The sequence below is a fragment of the Saccopteryx bilineata genome, chromosome 4 (assembly GCF_036850765.1).
Source record: "Saccopteryx bilineata isolate mSacBil1 chromosome 4, mSacBil1_pri_phased_curated, whole genome shotgun sequence".
In the NCBI taxonomy this organism is placed as follows: Eukaryota; Metazoa; Chordata; class Mammalia; order Chiroptera; family Emballonuridae; genus Saccopteryx; species Saccopteryx bilineata.
In genome coordinates this window covers 195800802-195819749 of record NC_089493.1, presented here as the reverse complement: position 1 = coordinate 195819749, position 18948 = coordinate 195800802, and the positions used below count along the sequence as shown (strand labels likewise).

General features: G+C 43.2%; 1 protein-coding gene across 1 annotated transcript; it reads left to right on the top strand.

Annotated features, from left to right (window-relative positions):
- The first annotated feature begins 784 nt into the window (after nucleotides 1–784).
- On the top strand, nucleotides 785–18798 carry ZNF12 (zinc finger protein 12). Its single transcript, XM_066273421.1, has 6 exons — nucleotides 785–912; nucleotides 7822–7886; nucleotides 10027–10153; nucleotides 10411–10506; nucleotides 13952–14056; nucleotides 14162–18798. The coding sequence occupies exons 2-6, from the start codon at nucleotides 7872–7874 to the stop codon at nucleotides 15799–15801; spliced, it is 1983 nt and encodes a 660-aa protein (XP_066129518.1). The 5' UTR covers nucleotides 785–912; nucleotides 7822–7871; the 3' UTR covers nucleotides 15802–18798.
- The last annotated feature ends 150 nt before the right edge of the window (nucleotides 18799–18948 follow it).

The following is an 18948-nucleotide window of genomic DNA, read 5'->3' as shown; positions in this document are numbered from 1 at the left end:
GGAGACGGGAGAAACCGAAGAAGTGAGGAGTGACATCATGGGGTACTCCCAGGCCACTGGAATAGTTCAGGAGATGCAGACATTCAGGAGCTGGAAACAGCTCTGTACACGTAACTGAGTGGAGAGAAGCCAGAGAGGAAACCTGTCTGTATTCGGGGATAGGTTTCTTTTTCCCAACAGGGGGAAGGAAGGCATCCCAGAATAACATTCTAGGATGTTACCACAGGACTCTACTTACTAATACTTAATTAAATGTCGCACTTACGAGCATGATACACCCCTTTCTCTAATTTATCAGGGTTGTCTGTGGTCACTGTATGCCTAAAGCTCTCAAGGTAAGAAACTGGGGCTGCGGGACACCAGGCTCAGGGTGAAGTTACAGACGTTCCTTTAAGACGAAATTGGAGTCCCCATCCCAGCGCGAGTTCCTTCTGCACAGCGTCTCTTACCAGCCGAAAGAGGGTCCTAATTTGACGTTCCCTAACTTGACGGCACATAGACTCATGGGAAATAGAGTCCTGGTATTCGTCCCGTTATCCCGGGCGGGCCCTGGTAAAACGATTTCTGGCGGCCTCGCGCGCATGTGCACCTCAGCCTGTGCGCGTGTGGGCGCAGGCGCAGTGCCGCCGCGCTGCTGTCGCTTCCTGTCCGTGCCCAGGTCACCGTTGGCCGTGCTTCCCAGGCTTTGGCCTCTGTTGGGCGAGGATCGCGGGGCCTACGGGGCTGGACGCTGTCCGGTGTGGCCGCCACCCAGCGTGCGCGGGGCTGTGCGGGCAAGGGTTCGCGCGGGCGGGCGGATCTCGAGCGGGGACCGCCGAGGCGACCCCGGAGCCCGCGGGCCAAGCCCAAGGAGCTGGGCGGCGGCGGCGGGGTCCGGAACCGGCCCGTCTGCATCGCGGCGAGCTGGCCGAGGTGCGCGGACGGGAGGCCCCGGGAGGGACGTTCTCCTGCGTGGGTTTGCCCTGTAGTGCAGAGCCGGCCCCTCGGGGACGCGGCCTTGGGAGGCGCAGCGGCGGGGACCCCGGGAGGGAAGAGCCGGAGGAGCAGCGGGGCCCCGGAGCCTCGAGAGCCTTGGGGCGGATCAGCGAGTCCCGCCGGGGTAGGTCGTGCGTGTGCAGCCCCTGGGCCGTTCTGGGTCATCCCGCCCGCGGTGAGCAGGACTAGGGGACTCGCCCCGACCGAGGACACGAGCGAGTGCACGGGGTGTTGACCGCTTCCCGAGGTCCGCGTGTCTGGGCTGGCGGGCAGCGGCAGGCTGCCCCGGAGGGGACGCTTCCCTGGGACTTGTGCATTCTCGGTCTCCGGGGAGAGTCGGGGAGAGGGGGTGGTCACAGCCTGGGCTGCGGACGTGCGTGTTCCCACCTCCCGACACACTCAGCACCCCTTTCTCCGCCTCTCGCCTTCCCCAGGTTCCACACGTGTCTCTAAATGTCCGTCAGGACCTTTGTTCTCTGAGCTAAGTGTGTGCCTATTCCCCTCGGCTCTGCCCTGTGCAGTCACAGTGCAGCTCAGGATAAGGCTGCAAGGTTCTGTCCTGTGGCCTCGGTGACCGAGATTGAGCCTGAGAAGGTGGTGGCTTGTCCCGGGTGTCTGGGTCAGTAGTTGGGATTTCTAACAGGGCTCAGAGTCCTAGGCCAAGCGTTGTGTCCACTGTATTACAATCGAGTCAAAGTCTCTGAATAAACCATCCTTTGGGCTGCACACTCAATTTTGTACAAATAATTTAAAGACTCGGTCACGCTTGTGTATGTGTATGTATCCCTTTACTCAGAGCATCCTGTGGACTTCCAGACCTTAACTTGTTCAGAGAGTAGGAAATAGATGCCTATAACAAAATTCCTTTTTTATCTTTTTTGTTTAATGATGGAGGATTATGTCAATAGGTTTCTTTTTTTTTTAATTAATTAATTTATTTATTTTTTAATAAATTTTTATTAATGGTAATGGGATGACATTAATAAATCAGGGTACATATATTCAAAGAAAACATGTCTAGGTTATTTTGTCATCAAATTATTTTGCAAACCCCTCGCCCAAAGTCAGATTGTCCTCCGTCACCCTCTATCTAGTTCTCTGTGCCCCTCCCCCTCCCCCTAACTCTCTCCCTCCCTCCCTCCCATGTCCTCCCTCCCCCCCCACCCTTGGTAACCACCACACTCTTGTCCATGTCTCTTAGTCTCATTTTTATGTTCCACCAATGTATGGAATCATGTAGTTCTTGTTTTTTTCTGATTTACTTATTTCACTCCTTATAATGTTATCAAGATCCCACCATTTTGCTGTAAATGATCTGATGTCATAATTTCTTATGGCTGAGTAGTATTCCATAGTGTATATGTGCCACATCTTCTTTATCCAGTCTTCTATTGAAGGGCTTTTTGGTTGTTTCCATGTCTTGGCCACTGTGAACAGTGCTGCAATGAACATGGGGCTACATGTGTCTTCACGTATCAATGTTTCTGAGGTTTTGGGGTATATACCCAGTAGAGGGATTGCTGGGTCATAAGGTAGTTCTATTTGCAGTTTTTTGAGGAACCACCATACTTTCCTCCATAATGGTTGTACTACTTTACAGTCCCACCAACAGTGAATGAGGGTTCCTTTTTCTCCACAGCCTCTCCAACATTTGCTATTACCGTCTTGTTGATAATAGCTAATCTAACAGGAGTGAGGTGGTATCTCATTGTAGTTTTGATTTGCATTTCTCTAATAACTAATGAAGCTGAGCATCTTTTCATATATCTGTTGGCCATTTGTATCTCTTCCTGGGAGAAGTGTCTGTTCATGTCCTCTTCCCATTTTTTTATTGGATTGTTTGTTTGTTTGTTGTTGAGTTTTATGAGTTCTTTGTAAATTTTGGATATTAGGCCCTTATCTGAGCTGTCGTTTGAAAATATCAGTTCCCATATAGTTGGCTGTCTGTTTATTTTGATATCAGTTTCTCTTGCTGAACAAAAACTTTTAATTCTGATGTAGTCCCATTCATTTATCTTTGCCTTCACTTCTCTTGCCATTGGAGTCAAGTTCATAAAATGTTCTTTAAAACCCAGGTCCATGATTTTAGTACCTATGTCTTCTTCTATGTACTTTATTGTTTCAGGTCTTATATTTAGGTCTTTGATCCATTTTGAATTAATTTTAGTACACGGGGACAGGCTGTAGTCGAGTTTCATTCTTTTGCATGTGGCTTTCCAGTTTTCCCAACACCATTTGTTGAAGAGGCTTTCTTTTCTCCATTGTGTGTTGTTGGCCCCTTTATCAAAGATTATTTGACCATATATATGTGGTTTTATTTCTGGGCTTTCTATTCTGTTCCATTGGTCTGAGTGTCTATTTTTTTGCCAATACCATGCTGTTTTGATTATCGTGGCCCTATAATATAGTTTAAAGTCAGGTATTGTAATGCCCCCAGCTTCATTCTTTTTCCTTAGGATTGTTTTGGCTATTCGGGGTTTTTTATAGTTCCATATAAATCTGATGATTTTTTGTTCCATTTCTTTAAAAAATCTCATAGGGATTTTGATGGGAATTGCATTAAATTTGTATATTGCTTTGGGTAATATGGCCATTTTGATTATATTTATTCTTCCTATCCAAGAACAAGGAATATTTTTCCATCTCATTGTATCTTTTTCGATTTCCCTTAACAATGCTTTGTAATTTTCATTATATAGGTCCTTTACGTTCTTTGTTATGTTTATTCCTAGGTATTTTATTTTTTTTGTTGCAATCGTGAAGGGGATTATTTTTTTGAGTTCATTTTCTAATATTTCATTGTTGGCATATAGAAAGGCTATGGACTTTTGTATGTTAATTTTGTATCCTGTGACCTTACTGTATTGGTTTATTGTTTCTAATAATCTTTTTGTGGAGTCCTTCAGGTTTTCGATGTATAGGATCATATCATCAGCAAAAAGTGATAGCTTTACTTCTTCTTTTCCGATATGGATGCCTTTTATTTCTTTGTCTTGTCTGATTGCTCTGGCCAGAACTTCTAGCACCACGTTGAATAAGAGTGGAGAGAGTGGACAACCCTGTCTTGTTCCTGATTTAAGGTAGAAAGTCCTCAGTTTTATGCCGTTTAATAGGATGTTGGCTGATGGTTTATCATATATGGCCTTTATCATGTTGAGATATTTTCCTTCTATACCCATTTTGTTGAGAGTCTTAAACATAAAATTGTGTTGTATTTAATCAAAAGCCTTTTCTGCATCTATTGATAAGATCATGTGGTTTTTGTTCTTTGTTTTGTTGATATGGTGTATTACGTTAACCGTTTTGTGTATGTTGAACCATCCTTGAGATTCTGGGATGAATCCCACTTGATCATGATGTATTATTTTTTTAATATGTTGTTGTATTCGGTTTGCCAGTATTTTGTTTAGTATTTTAGCATCTGTATTCATTAGAGATATTGGTCTGTAGTTTTCTTTCTTTGTGCCATCCTTGCCAGGTTTTGGTATGAGGGTTATGTTGGCCTCATAAAATGTGTTTGGAAGTATTGCTTCTTCTTCAATTTTTTGGAAGACTTTGAGTAGAATAGGAACCAAGTCTTCTTTGAATGTTTGATAGAATTCACTAGTATAACCGTCTGGGCCTGGACTTTTATTTTTGGGGAGATTTTTAATAGTTTTTTCTATTTCCTCCCTGCTGATTGGTCTGTTTAGGCTTTCTGCTTCTTCATGACTCAGTCTAGGAAGGTTGTATTGTTCTAGGAATTTATCCATTTCTTCTAGATTGTTGTATTTGGTGGCATATAATTTTTCATAGTATTCTACAATAATTCTTTGTATATCTATGATGTCTGTGGTGATCTCTCCTCTTTCATTTTGGATTTTATTTATTTGAGTCCTGTGCCTTTTTTCCTTGGTGAGTCTTGCCAAGGGTTTGTCAATTTTGTTGATCTTTTCAAAGAACCAGCTCCTTGTTTTATTGATTTTTTCTATAGTTTTTCTGTTCTCTATTTCATTTATTTCTGCTCTGATTTTTATTATCTCCTTTCTTCGGCTGGTTTTGGGTTGTCTTTGTTCTTCTTTTTCTAGTTCCTTAAGGTGTGAAGTTAAGTGGTTTACTTCGGCTCTCTCTTGTTTGTTCATATAGGCCTGAAGTGATATGAACTTTCCTCTTATTACTGCTTTTGCTGCATCCCAGAGATTCTGATATGTCGTATTTTCATTTTCATTTGTCTGTATATATCTTTTGATTTCTGCGCTTATTTCTTCTTTGACCCATTCATTTTTTAGAAGTATGTTGTTTAGTTTCCACATTTTTGTGGGTTTTTCCCCCTCTTTTTTGCAGTTGAATTCTAGTTTCAAGGCTTTATGATCAGAAAATATGCTTGGTACAATTTCAATTTTTCTAAATTTGCTGATATTGTCTTTGTGGCCCAACATATGGTCAATTCTTGAGAATGTTCCATGTACACTAGAGAAAAATGTATACTTTGTCGCTTTGGGATGAAGTGTCCTGTAGATGTCTATCATATCCAGGTGTTCTAATATTTCGTTTAAGGCCACTATATCTTTATTGATTCTCTGTTTGGATGACCGATCTAGAGCCATCAGCGGTGTATTGAGGTCTCCAAGTATGATTGTATTTTTGTTAGTTTTTGTTTTAAGGTCAATAAGTAGCTGTCTTATATATTTTGGTGCTCCTTGGTTTGGTGCATATATATTAAGGATTGTTATGTCTTCTTGATTCAACTTCCCCTTAATCATTATGAAATGACCATTTTTGTCTCTGAGTACTTTTTCTGTCTTGTAGTCAGCATTATTAGATATGAGTATTGCTACGCCTGCTTTTTTTTGGGTGTTGTTTGCTTGGAGTATTGTTTTCCAGCCTTTCACTTTGAATTTGTTTTTATCCTTGTTGCTTAGATGTGTTTCTTGTAGGCAGCATATAGTTGGATTTTCTTTTTTAATCCATTCTGCTACTCTGTGTCTTTTTATTGGTAAGTTTAATCCATTTACATTTAGTGTAATTATTGACACTTGTGGGTTCCCTACTGCCATTTTATAAATTGCTTTCTGTTAGTTTTGTATCTAGTTTGATTCTTCTCTTTTGTTTTTCTATCATTTGTTTTTGTTTGTTTGTGTTCCATACTTCTTTCCTCTGTTGCTACCTTTTTTAAGTCAAGTGTTTTTGTGGTGGTTTTTTTAAAGGTGGTTACCATTAAGTAATGAAAAGGGTACCTACCATATTCATTGTAGTACCCTATCTTATAAGTATTTCTGCACTTCATCATCCTTTGCTACTGTTAATCTCCATCCTCTCCCCCCTTTTTTTCCTTTGTTGTCACAGTTTAAGTTTGGTTTTATTGTGTTCTTGGTGGAGCTGTTACTTGTGGTGTTGTTTTCTTTTGTTCTTTGAATCTGGTTGGAAAACCCCCTTTAGTATTTCCTGGAGTGGGGGCTTTCTGTTGATAAATTCTCTCATCTTTTCTGTATTTGTGAATGTTTTTATATCTCCTTCCTACTTGAAGGATAGCTTTGATGGGTATAGTATTCTTGGCTGAAAGTTCCTCTCTTTCAGGGCTTTAAATATTGGGGTCCACTCTCTTCTAGCTTGTAGAGTTTCTGCTGAGAAATCTGATGATAATCTAATAGGCCTTCCTTTATATGTTGTACTCTTCTTTTCCCTGGCTGCCTTGAGAATTTTTTCTTTGTCATTGGTTTGTGTCATCTTTATTATGATGTGCCTTGGAGTGGGTTTGTTGGGGTTAAGAAAACTTGGTGTTCTGTTTTCTTCTTGAATTTGAGGCTTTAGTTCCTTCCACAGGCTTGGGAAGTTCTCGTCTATTATTTGTTTGAGTATATTCTCCATTCCATTTTCTTTCTCTTCTCCCTCTGATATACCTATTATTCTTATGTTATTCTTTCTGATGGAGTCAGACAATTCCTGTAGGGCTTTCTCGTTTTTTATTATTTTTGAGTCTCTTTCTTCTTCTCTCTGTTGTGCCTCAAGTTGTCTTCTATTTCACTAATCCTATCTTCAATCTGGGCTGTTCTGTTAGCTAAGCTTGTTACCTTGTTTTTCAGCTCGTGAATTGAGTTTTTCATTTCTGTTTGATTTGTTTTTATAGTTTCGATTTCCTTGGTAATATATTCTTTGTGTTCATTGAGTTGTTTTCTGATCTCCCTATATTGCCTTTCTGTGTTTTCTTGTATATCTCTGAGTATTTTTAAGATTTCTATTTTAAATTCTCTGTCATTTAGCTCCAAGGCTTCCAATATGTTAAGTCTTTTCTCCATAGATTTTTCCACATCTATTTGTGTTACCTCTCTTTCTTTTGTATCCATAATATTCGATTTCCTCTTTCTTATCGGCATCTGAGGGTGGTCTTATTGATAGCACACAGGCGCACTTCCTTGCGGTTTGAAAGAACGTCCCTGTGGTAGCTTCCTCCACACCCTCGTCTCTCAGATTCAAGTGATAACAGTCCTTTCGCTATCAGTTTGTGTGGAACTCCGGAATGCTCCGAGGATAAATTTTTCTGTTTCTAGTTGATAAATTTGTTGTGATTTAGGGGAGAGCTGTCGGACGCGCTGCTCACGGCGCCATTTCCGTGACGTCACTCCGTCAATAGGTTTCAATGTTCATTCACTAATGAGAAATGTATCCCCTCAGTCACCATATAATTGTGTGGGAGTTAATACAGGTGGGTGTGGCTACCTTCTTATCATCTTCCTGTCACTGCTGATTGTTTAAAGGGATAGCCTCCCATAGGTGTCTTTCATGGAACTTTGGCTGAGTTCTTATCAAGAATGCTTCCTTAGCAGGCCAGATCACTCATGACTTCATTGCCTCCTTCTCCTTCTCCAGGTCTGCCTCCACTTTCACAGTCCTCCACTCTTTTCCAAGAGCAGCAGAAAATGAATAAATCTCTGGTAAGTTCTTCTGGTTATGTATTTATTACCTAGTTTATTTTATAATACACCTTAGGAGATGACTAGTTCAAACTTTAAAATGTGAAAGTAGACCAGATAAAAGACATACTCAGACAAAACACAGAGCAGCAGATCTGCACAGGGCATTTCTGTCACGTTCATATGTGTAGATGGCATGACCCTGTAGAGTTCTTAAAGCCAAAGTACAAGTATGTCTCGTGTTGACATTCATTGTAAAAAAATGACAAATACCATCCATTTCTTGACTTATGCTGACCAGCCGAAACTTCTGTTTTCTCATGGGTTTTAAACACTTCCTTGACAATCTCACTGTAATTGTGACTAGCCTCCCTAAATGACAAGCCCTAAGTTATTACTTCTGGTGCTTTGTACCTCTTGTAAGCCAAGGGCACACTGCCCAGGAAGCACGCGGTGCTTATAACTTTGTTGGTGATTCAAACATTGTTGTCCCGTAAACATATTGCTTTTACTCCTTGATTCAGGGGGTAAACTTGGACCATCTGGAGGAATGGCTATTTCACTCTTCAAATAATTCTACCCAAATTTCTCTCCATTCGTTTGTTGGTCTTGCACAGCAGACTGTGTAATGATGTCTCTGGCAAAGATTCCTTATTTCCTATTCACATTTTATCCTTCACCCTACAGTCTTGGTTCTGCTTTCCCATTTCCTGAACCTGACATGGTAGAAGTCCCCTGTGACCTAGCATACAAACCCGGGGAGATTTGCCAGGCCTAGCCTCAGACCACTACTGCCCTGCCATCTGCAGTCTCCTGTTGGTTTCTGTGACAGATCTCTCCTTGGATGTGATTTTAAGAGGCAATTCTTTTTCCCAAGGAACTTCTATTCTCCTTGGAATAGGTAACTCATAGAAGTAATTGTGGGGACCCCTTCCCTGCGGTCAATACAAGGGGAGCTAATGCAGTGATGGTGAGCACAGTCTGGCTGTAACTGTCCTGTTGGAGTATGTGGCTCAGTCACTTAGCAAAGGGGGAGGTGGAGGTTGGATGAGACAGTTTATGAGTGTCCTAAAATGGCCAGAGGGGAGATAGAGAGACAGGCTCCTGCAAGCACTCCAACTGGGATCCACCCAGCAACCGCCATGTGGGGCTGATGTTCCAATCAACCAAACTATCCTCAGCACCTGGAGTTGACACTTGGACCAACCGAGCTATCCTTAGTGCCTGGGGCCAGTGCTAGAACCAATCGAGCCACTGGCTGTGAGAGGGGAAGAGAGTAAGAAGAGGGAGAGGGAGGGGGAGAGAAGCAGATGGTTGCTTCTCATGTGTGCCTTGACCAGGGATCAAACCTGGGACATCTGTACACTCTGTCCACTAAGCCAACGGGCCAGGACCTAGTCTTCCCCTTTCTTGTGCTGGAATGCCACGTCAGTCACTGTTTTGGGGAAGGCCACACAGGGAGTGAACTCTCCCCTGAATCGGGAGGTTTTGCATGTCTGAGAACGTCTGTCATTTTCCCTGATGTGCAGAAGGACTCTTGCTGGGCTGAGGACCCTTGGATTGCAGTCTTTGGCCCCAGTAGGCTCTCACTCCCAGGGATGCGTGTGAGGTCTCTGACACACGGAGCCCATGTGTTAAACTCCTCTTGGGTCTTTGTCACTGACAGTCCTCTGCAGGGTTCTTCTTCTCTCAGTCTTTATTCAGTGGCATTCCAGTGCTTCCTTCCTTTCCCAGCCAGTCATGCAAGGCCTCTCAGGAGGGAGAGGAGCCGGTGTTCTCGCTCTCCCGACTGCAGGAGAGTCAGCCAGCACTGAGCAGGGCAAGCCCGGGAGCAAGAGCAGAACCAACTCTGTTCATGTTCCGGAAGCAAAATTGTGTGTGTGTGCATGCTTCTCAGGGGCAGGGGTGGGTCTGCCCATCTTTGTGTCCCCAAGAGCCAGAATTGTTCCCTGCTTGCAGTGCCAGATGGCATTTCTGGTTCTGGTGTATACCGAGTGAGTGAGCCCCTCTCAGTGTCTGTCTGGTAGCTTTGTTTTCCTTCCGCAACCAGTAACATAAAAGGGTGCGCAGTGTTCGTAGTTGACTTTACCAGGGAGCTCGGCAAACTCTTGTCCCCAGATGCCTTATCTGCGTCACCCAGTCCTCATCACTGCTGTTACAGGGGCCAGTGTCATTCAAGGACGTGGCCGTGGACTTCACCCAGGAGGAGTGGCAGCAGCTGGACCCTGAGCAGAAGACGACCTACAGGGACGTGATGCTGGAGAACTACAGCCACCTCATCTCTGTGGGTGAGGAGAGCTGCTTTCTGAGCCGCTAAGATGTATGGGATCCCCCTCTCATGTTGACTTTGAATTTGAGGTGACAAATGTGAGTAACGTGTGTTGGGCACCAGGCAGGACATTCGGGCCTTTACTTCCCCGGCGAACGGTCCTAATTTTGACACAACTCCGATGGGCTGTGTTACTCGTAAGGCAGCACCTTCCTCAGACGGCAGAGACCTGGAAGCCCGCAGCCAGGCTCAGTCCTCTTTCATTTCTGTTAACAGGGTATCACATTATCAAACCGGAAGTTATCACCAAGTTGGAGCAAGGAGAAGAGCCATGGATAGTAGAAGGAGAATTCCTACTGCACAGTTACCCAGGTGTGTTAGTGGAGGCAGCGAGGAGCCTGTTGGGAACTTGGCAGTGTTTCTCCCAGAAATTTCTAATGGTCCAAACCTTTAGGAGTGACTGGGGAGTCACCGTATGCTTCCGCTGCCCGACTCCCCCAGCAACGCCTTTGTCCCCACAGAAACTTACGTTCGCAGAGCTTTCCCTGCTTCCCTCCCGGAACAAAAGCCAGCCCTTCCTTCTCCTCTTCAATCTTGGGTTTTGCATGCTCTTGTGGCATTTTCAGTAACCCCTTGTCCTAAATTCTTTTTGTTTTTAGGCATTCATAAGTCTATTATTAACAAATAACTTACGTGACCCTTATGTGCTTAGCACCCTCCTTTCTTGTTTACTGTGAGATGCCTCAGTTTCTGCCCCCGTTTCATTCTTCACTTCTCTTTGAGGTGAGATTCCAAACACCCGCCTGTGCTCAGCCAGTACGTTCTGTCCACCTGTGTTGTGGCGTGACCTTTGCTGGTCATTATTCCCCGGCTCCAGCCCTTCTTAAGTTCGGTGGCAGCAGGAACTGGGTCTCTCTCTCTTCCCAAATGCTGCTTCCTCTTGTCTCTCTTATTCACCGTCTGTCCCGTGCCTTCAGCAATGTCCTGTCATAGCAGGTGCTCGATCAGTGTGATGTACAGAAGGAAGTGTGACTTACGCACCCTCCTGCACCCTCCACACGTGGGTCTGGTGGGTTGCCTCCTCCTCCAGCGGTTTGTTCTGTGAAGGGCTCCTCCCGTCCCAGGGCTCTGGGCTATCGTGCCTCTGGTTTACGTGTCCTGCCCGCCTTGTCCTCCAGCCAGTCCCTCCCAGCACAGCACCCCTTCGCTCTCCGTGGATCTGCACGCTGGGTCCACCTGAAGTTCCAGTTGGTCGTATCCCTCATCTCGCAGCATAATCCTGCAGCAATTCCGTTAGCTCTGAAAGGGAGCTTACATTCCTTGTCATTTAAGAATCATAAGATCAGCCCTGGATTGCCTGGAAAAGTTAATTTTTGGTTGTTTCCCAAAATGCTGCTAAAACCTCTCTAGTCCTTGTTCCTAAAGGCGTTCTTTTCACGTGACTGTTGTCCTCACAGCTTCGCATGTCAGTGAGGTGTGCTTCATCTGGCCGGATTCTTTAAATCTGAGCTCAAATTCTCAAACCCTTCCATCCTTGAAGTTTCCCCTCCAACTTTTATCCTTATTTTAATCTCATCTTTCTCTCAACCTTGCCCCCATTCATGGTGATATCTTAGAAAATGTTAGGTCTGATCAGGAATCTATTATTTGATAGTATATATATTTTTACTTTAATTTCTTTCCTCCCCTGGATTGTAACACTATAAAGAGCATGCTCTTCCTCGCTGTAGTAACGTGTAGTACACATTTATCTGATTATCTGAGGAGCCAGGCAGGTGGCAGATCTTTCTTGTCCATCATTCAGAAACAATTTACAGGTAGTTCTTTCTGAGTATGCATGTCTAGGTCACATCCCCATCTATTCTGCAGGTGCTTGAAAGATACCCACATGGTTCAGATTAAGAACAGCTTCTCTGATTTATGTTTAGGGAATCAAAAGAAATAGAAACTAGTCATACTTTCTAAGAGGTGAGGTTTGGGGAGGACAGAACAGCCGCCTGGAGTGATAGGAAACCCAGCACTGCACACGGGATGTTCAGGCCCCAGGAGTGCCCCAGTGCAAGGCCAGATCACTCGGCGCTAAAATGATTGGTTAAATGGAACGTAATTCGTTTCAACCTTTAAAGGAAAATGGAGCTACTTGAGATCAGAAAGGATTTGAGAAGTGTTTTGTTAAATAACCGAACCCCCCGAAGAGGTCGGTTTTGAGTAGATCAGGGAAACTGGGAGGGCAGAAGCAGGAGTTGGGGCAGAAAGGAGCTGGGTGTCTCGGGCTGAGCTGGTGGGCCATGCCTCAGACCGTCCTCCGTCTCTCAGATCTGACATGAGTGTGCGGTCTAGAGTGCTGACCACCGCCTCCAAAACTGGCCACTCTGGCACCGTATCTCACCGTCCTCTCTGTCCAGCAGAGGTTGACTTTCCTGGAGCAGGGGTCCCTGGAGCAGATGAACATGCTCCTAGTTTGCATTCTCCTTGTAAACCCAGGGGGTGAACAATGTTCTTTACCAGATTTTCTTCCTGTCATTCTATCTGTTGTTGTATTGACTGGGCTCATAGGTTTTGATGCGGGTGGCAGCAAGTGTCAAGTTCATCTAAAAATTTGTAAGATAAGTAAAAATAAAAATAAATGTCCAAATTTAGGAGCAGGTTGAGGAACCTAATTTTTACTGTGTGGATACTCAATGAAACTCAAGAGTAGAGAAGTGCTATCCATGTTTTGGATTAAGTGACAGTGGTATGTCAAAGACCGGACGACAAGTTTAAGGAAAATGTCAGGAGATTGAAAATGGAAAAAATAACCGCTAAACTTATTGAGCATGTATTTTGTGCCAAATGCTGTCCTGAGCACATTATATTTATTAACGTAAATAATCCCACAACAACCCAATGAAGCAGTTACTGTTGTCTCCATGTTACCAGTACATGATGCTGAGTCAGAGGACGGTTAAGTAACTTGCCCCGGGTCACCTAACTAGAGTTCATACTACATTGTCCAGAGTTTCATGGTCAGAATGAGTTCGGTTTAAATCATATCATCATTAGAATAATTAAGAAATCTAAAACCTTTGAAAGGATGACATGCTGTGTGGTCTATTCTGTACTTCCTGTTGGACATATCTGCTCCTGGGACTCTCCTTTCAAGAGGAACAGAATTAAAGTTAGAGCCCTGGTTACAGGACTGTCACTGTAAACACGAGTTAAGTGTCAGTTTCCTTTGCAATACCGTGTGGCATGTGAAAAAGAATAAAAGGCAAAACAGTTTGGAGGTATCTAGACTAGTCAGACTGCTTCCACAAGAACCCGAGCATAAGGTGACAGACAGCATCTCAGACTCTCCCAAGTTGATAATGTGTGATGTTCTGCCCTTCCTCCTCCAAAAGCAGTCTGTTCTTGGGGAGATCTTACGCCCCTCCATCCAGCAGTACTCCTTGTCCCTGTCACTTCACCCCATTTGCTGTGAGTCCTCATGTCTAGCTTGTCAGTCAGTCACTTGGCATCCTGTCTTCGGATCATTGCTCTGTTTCTGTTTTACCGTCTACATCCAGTTTGAACAAGATCAAGTAGTAAAGATGAAAGGTACTTGTGTTTTTGTCAGTTTATTTCCCCCTTTTGTCACCACTGGATAAAAAGAGAGAGAAAGAGTGTGTGTGTGTGTGTTTATTCCAAACCAAAGAATAAGTGGGGAAATTATGCCTGAAATTGTTTTCATCTGTCTGTGAAGCTAGCTTCTAAGCCAAATGAAGTACTTGTGTGTGTCTCATTCCATGTATTATGTAGGAAGACATACAAAATTTGGTTAACTTTGCCTCTTTTTTAGAAGAAGTCTGGAAAGTCAGTCTGACGGAGCGAGTCCAGGAGAGTGAAGACAGACATGCGAGGCATGTTGTGTCCATCAACAACAAAACCCCTGCTGAAGAGAGAGGTAATGTTCTCGGTAAGATTTTTAATGTAGAGACAAACCCTCTTCCTTCAAGAAAAATATCCTATAAATGTGACTCATGTGAAAAGAGTTTAAAATCCGTTTCAGAATATATTAGTAGTGACGGCAGCTATGCAAGAATGAAGCCGGATGAATGTAGTGCATGTGGGAAATCCCTTCTCCATGTGAAGCTCGAGAAGACTCGCCCAGGAGAGAAAGCCTACGAATTTAATCAAAGTGGGGAAGCTTGTGCCCTCAGTGAAGCAAGTATTTATCAGAACATTCATATTTTGGAGAAACCCTTTGAATATATTGAATGCCAGAAAGCCTTTCAAAAAGACACGGTTTTTGTTAATCCTATGGAGGAGAAGCCCTGTAAGTGGAACGAATCTGAAATAGCCTTTCTCCAAATGTCAAACCTCAGTGTACACCCACCGTCTCAAATGGAAATGAAGCCCTATGAATGCACTGCATGTGGAAAATCCTTCTGTAAAAAGTCAAAGTTCATTATACACCAGAGGACTCATACAGGAGAGAAACCTTATGAATGTAATCAGTGTGGGAAATCCTTCTGCCAAAAGGGGACCCTCACTGTGCATCAGAGAACACACACAGGGGAAAAGCCCTATGAATGTAATGAATGCGGGAAAACCTTCTACCAGAAGTTGCACCTCATTCAGCATCAGAGAACTCACTCAGGAGAGAAGCCCTATGAATGTAGTTATTGTGGGAAATCATTTTGCCAGAAGACACACCTCACACAACACCAGAGAACACATTCAGGAGAGAGACCCTATGTTTGTCATGACTGTGGAAAAACCTTCTCCCAGAAGTCAGCACTTAACGACCATCATAAAATTCACACAGGTGTGAAACTCTATAAGTGTAATGACTGTGGGAAATGCTTCTGCCGCAAGTCCACTCTCACCACACATCAGAGGACACACACAGGAGAGAAGCCCTATGAATGTAACGAGTGTGGAAAATTTTTCTCTCGGTTGTCATATCTCACTGTGCATTACAGAACTCATTCAGGAGAGAAACCCTATGAATGTAACGAATGTGGGAAAACCTTCTACCTGAATTCAGCCCTCATGAGACATCAGAGAGTACACACCGGAGAGAAACCATATGAATGTAATGAATGTGGAAAATTATTCTCCCAGTTGTCATACCTCACTATACATCACAGAACTCATTCAGGAGTGAAACCCTATGAATGTAACGAATGTGGGAAAACCTTCTACCAGAATTCAGCCCTTTGTAGACATCGAAGAATACATAAAGGAGAGAAGCCCTATGAATGCTATATATGTGGAAAATTCTTCTCGCAGATGTCATACCTCACTATACATCATAGAATCCATTCAGGAGAGAAACCCTATGAATGTAATGAATGTGGGAAAACATTCTGCCAGAATTCAGCCCTTAATAGACATCAGAGAACGCACACTGGAGAGAAAGCCTATGAGTGCTATGAATGTGGCAAATTCTTCTCTCAGATGTCATATCTCACTATACATCATCGGATTCATTCAGGAGAGAAACCTTTTGAATGTAACGAATGTGGAAAAGCCTTCTCTCGAATGTCATACCTCACTGTGCATTACAGAACTCATTCAGGAGAGAAACCCTATGAATGTAATGAATGTGGGAAAAAATTCTACCACAAATCAGCCTTCAATAGCCATCAGAGGATCCATAGGAGAGGGAACATGAATGTACTGGATGTGGGGAGGCTTCTCTGAAGTCAGACCTCATTCTGCATCGAAGAACCCTTTCAATGTAACGTATGAGAAACTCCTACCATTGTTGAGTCAGCCCACACAGGGAAATGTGGACTAGCCTCTGTGTGTTAGTTAGACTCGCAATCTGAAAATTCACAGGGTAGAAACCACAACTGCAACAAGACTTGTTGGATACCAGACCATACAGGAGTAAAATTTGTTAAACATGTAGAATGTATATACATTTCTTTGGGTTCAAACTGTTTTACATATCAGGGAATTCATATCAAGGGGAACCTGTCATTTTAAGGAATGTAGAAAACATACTCTTTTGCAAGTTATTACTAAAAGTTACATTTCTGATATATCAAGCTTTTTGTTAAAACATATATATATATCTGTTGTGAATAAATGTACTCCTTGTGTAAATAGGAGCTGTAAAATCAGACAGCTCATCAAGATAGCAACACAGCCACACTGAACTCATTTGAGTGTTTCCTGAGAATGCAGGACTCTGCTTGCTTTTTAGTGTAGTATGTTAAGAAATTGTATGTTCATTCTGAATCATTTGAAAAAGCAGCGTATCCTTATTGGAATAATGTGTTAGACATCTGGTAAGGTTGCACATTTTGAGTAGTTCCACCATGAAAGTACTTAATATGCATTGCCAGTGAACTAATATTTGATTGGTATAAGGTATGCTTCTTCTTGTACTCTTCCCTGGCACTTATAAATGTATCTCACCATTAATGAACTAAATCTTCCATAGATAAATCGATGTGTTCTATGTTTTCAACAGTATCTGAGTCAGCAAGAGATAGAAATGTATGCATAAAATAGAAAATTGCATAGGTAATTTTAAATTGTTAATGCCAGAAGTCTCCAGTAGTATGAAACAACTGTAGTATTCATTGAACTCTATACCGTTTGAAGATGTACTTAGAATAGTCCCATTTTTATCTAATTTTTTCACCTATGATCTTTATTTGGATGCCTACACAAATATAAGTGTACAGACCACCATACTATTTAACTTTGGAAGTATCTGTATTTTTATTTGAATGATGGATATTTTTAAACTTTGTGCTCTACTCCTTCCTGTTCCTGAGGGACTGAAGAGCACGGTCACATGGGTTTGTGGCAGACATGTTGAGTAGCCACCTTTATCACTTGCTCCTTACTGTTGGCTGGCAGAGTGGGTATCCATTTCTCATTATGAATGAGAGATAAATCCTGATCACTTTCAACCAATAGTGATAATACTCCCTTCCTCATTACCAGCAATGGAGTGACCACAGGGCCCAATTCTAGACACATATACAAAGGAGATATGTGACAGGTTATTTCTGGAAAAGGTTTCCTCAGAGATTCAAGGAATCCTGTAGGGGGACGTGGAATCCTGTTTCAGCATTTCCTTGTCGGGCTGTGGTGCCTGTTACGTGTTTCACCAGTGAAGTGGGATTTAAACGCGGCAGAGCAGAAACGCTGATGAGCCCAGCCTGTGGGGCGCTGGGCCCCTTCACCGCAGGACCGTTTCTTCTGTGAAAGACTCAAGTTATTTTGAAGCCCTGGGTTTAGGTTGCTCTGTCAGTGATAATTGTAGGTACTAAGTTATATTCTTACAGGAGTTAACCAATTGAGAAGTGGACTTGAGGTAAATCATTTATTTCGAGATGTTTGACATAGAGATTTATGTTATTCTCTGTAAAGTTTGATATAAGTAGTTTGAACATTAGCAACAATTAAATGTACATTTTCTTGAATGATCACTTCATTGATGTAAGAACCTTTGGAACATGATACAATCTTCCTTTTTATAATGCATGACAAATTTTGTTTAGGTTAATTGCTATTTTTCATGGATCGCTGCTACAATGTTAGTTGACAACATATGGTATAAGGTAAGGACTTCTGTTTGCTCCCCAGGGATGAGCCTGCTGCCTGTGTTACCTGAGGGATTTTCCCCTCACTCCTGAGATGAACGGCCCGATTTTTCATGTTTCCTCCACTTGGGCGCCTGTTGGTTGCTCTGCGCTTTCCTCTGTTTCCTTCCAGGCGACTGTGAGAATGCCACCTAACAGGACCTGAGGTTCTGGTGGGTTATAGAGTTTTGTGCCGGAACCCTGTGGTCACAGTATATTTGTGGAAACGATATCTGCAAGGGCTTCCCACACTCGTGTCTCGTTGTAGCGTAAATGCACAGTGTGCATTTTAAGTAAAATATTTGGAAAGTTTAAATGGTTTACCACATTCTCACATTCCTTTCCTCTCACGGAGAGCCTGCACATACAGGGCTGGTGAATGGGAGTGTCCTAAACCGCCTCGTCAGGGACCTAGGCAGGGAATTTGTTCCGTTTCCCAGATGTCAGTGTTGTCATGTTATTACAGCTCTGAAATGGCCCTGTTGTAATTTAACTGGTCCTGTTTTCCCTCTTCCTTAAGGTACTGAAAAGAATGACTTGTCTTAGATTTGATGGAATGCCATGTTTGAAAAGTTTTTCACTATTCTGGCAAGCCAGAAAGATACGCAGGCCTGAGTTAATGACAGAAAGCACCATGTGGTCCGGGTCAGTGTACCCGTTGGTGCAGCGAGAAAGGAGAACAGACTGAGACACAACATGAGTCCTTACTTGCCTTGTAGGCACAGGGGCCTCATAATTCGCGCTGAGCAGATTAGCCTGAGAGGGATTTTCAAGGCCTGAGCAGGTTGACACTTCCTAGCAAGTAGAGATGAGAGTCCCCCATTTAAAACAATCATCTTTGGGTTAGGGAAGTGTTGGTTCAGTTGTTGCTTCCATGGCCTCTCAGAAAGGTCAGAATGAAGGCACGGGCCACATTCTGTCTGAGGACAGTCATCGTCTCTTCTTTATTCCATCTCGGGACGCCTGGCTGGGCCGTCCAGTCAGGCTCCTTAAAGACACTTATAAGAAAGAATAGCCACATGATTGCAGCCCTGATGATTGCCAGCTTTGTAGAATGCTTCCCATTAAAAAACAAGGAAATATATTTTTAAAATTATATTGCTTCTTTTTTTCTCAGCACAGAGATAACTGTCACAAACTGCTTTCCTTCCTTGAGTTAGAGCGTGTGACCCCTGCCAAAGCAAGGAGCAGGCCCAGGCTGCTGACCTGTTTCCACAGCCCAACGCTGAGACACCCAGCAGGAGGA

Coding starts and splice junctions, on each gene's coding strand:
- ZNF12 (XM_066273421.1), top strand. Junction 10,154..10,410: donor CAGCCACCTCATCTCTGTGG/GTGAGGAGAGCT, acceptor TTCTGTTAACAG/GGTATCACATTATCAAACCG. Junction 10,507..13,951: donor CCTACTGCACAGTTACCCAG/GTGTGTTAGTGG, acceptor CCTCTTTTTTAG/AAGAAGTCTGGAAAGTCAGT.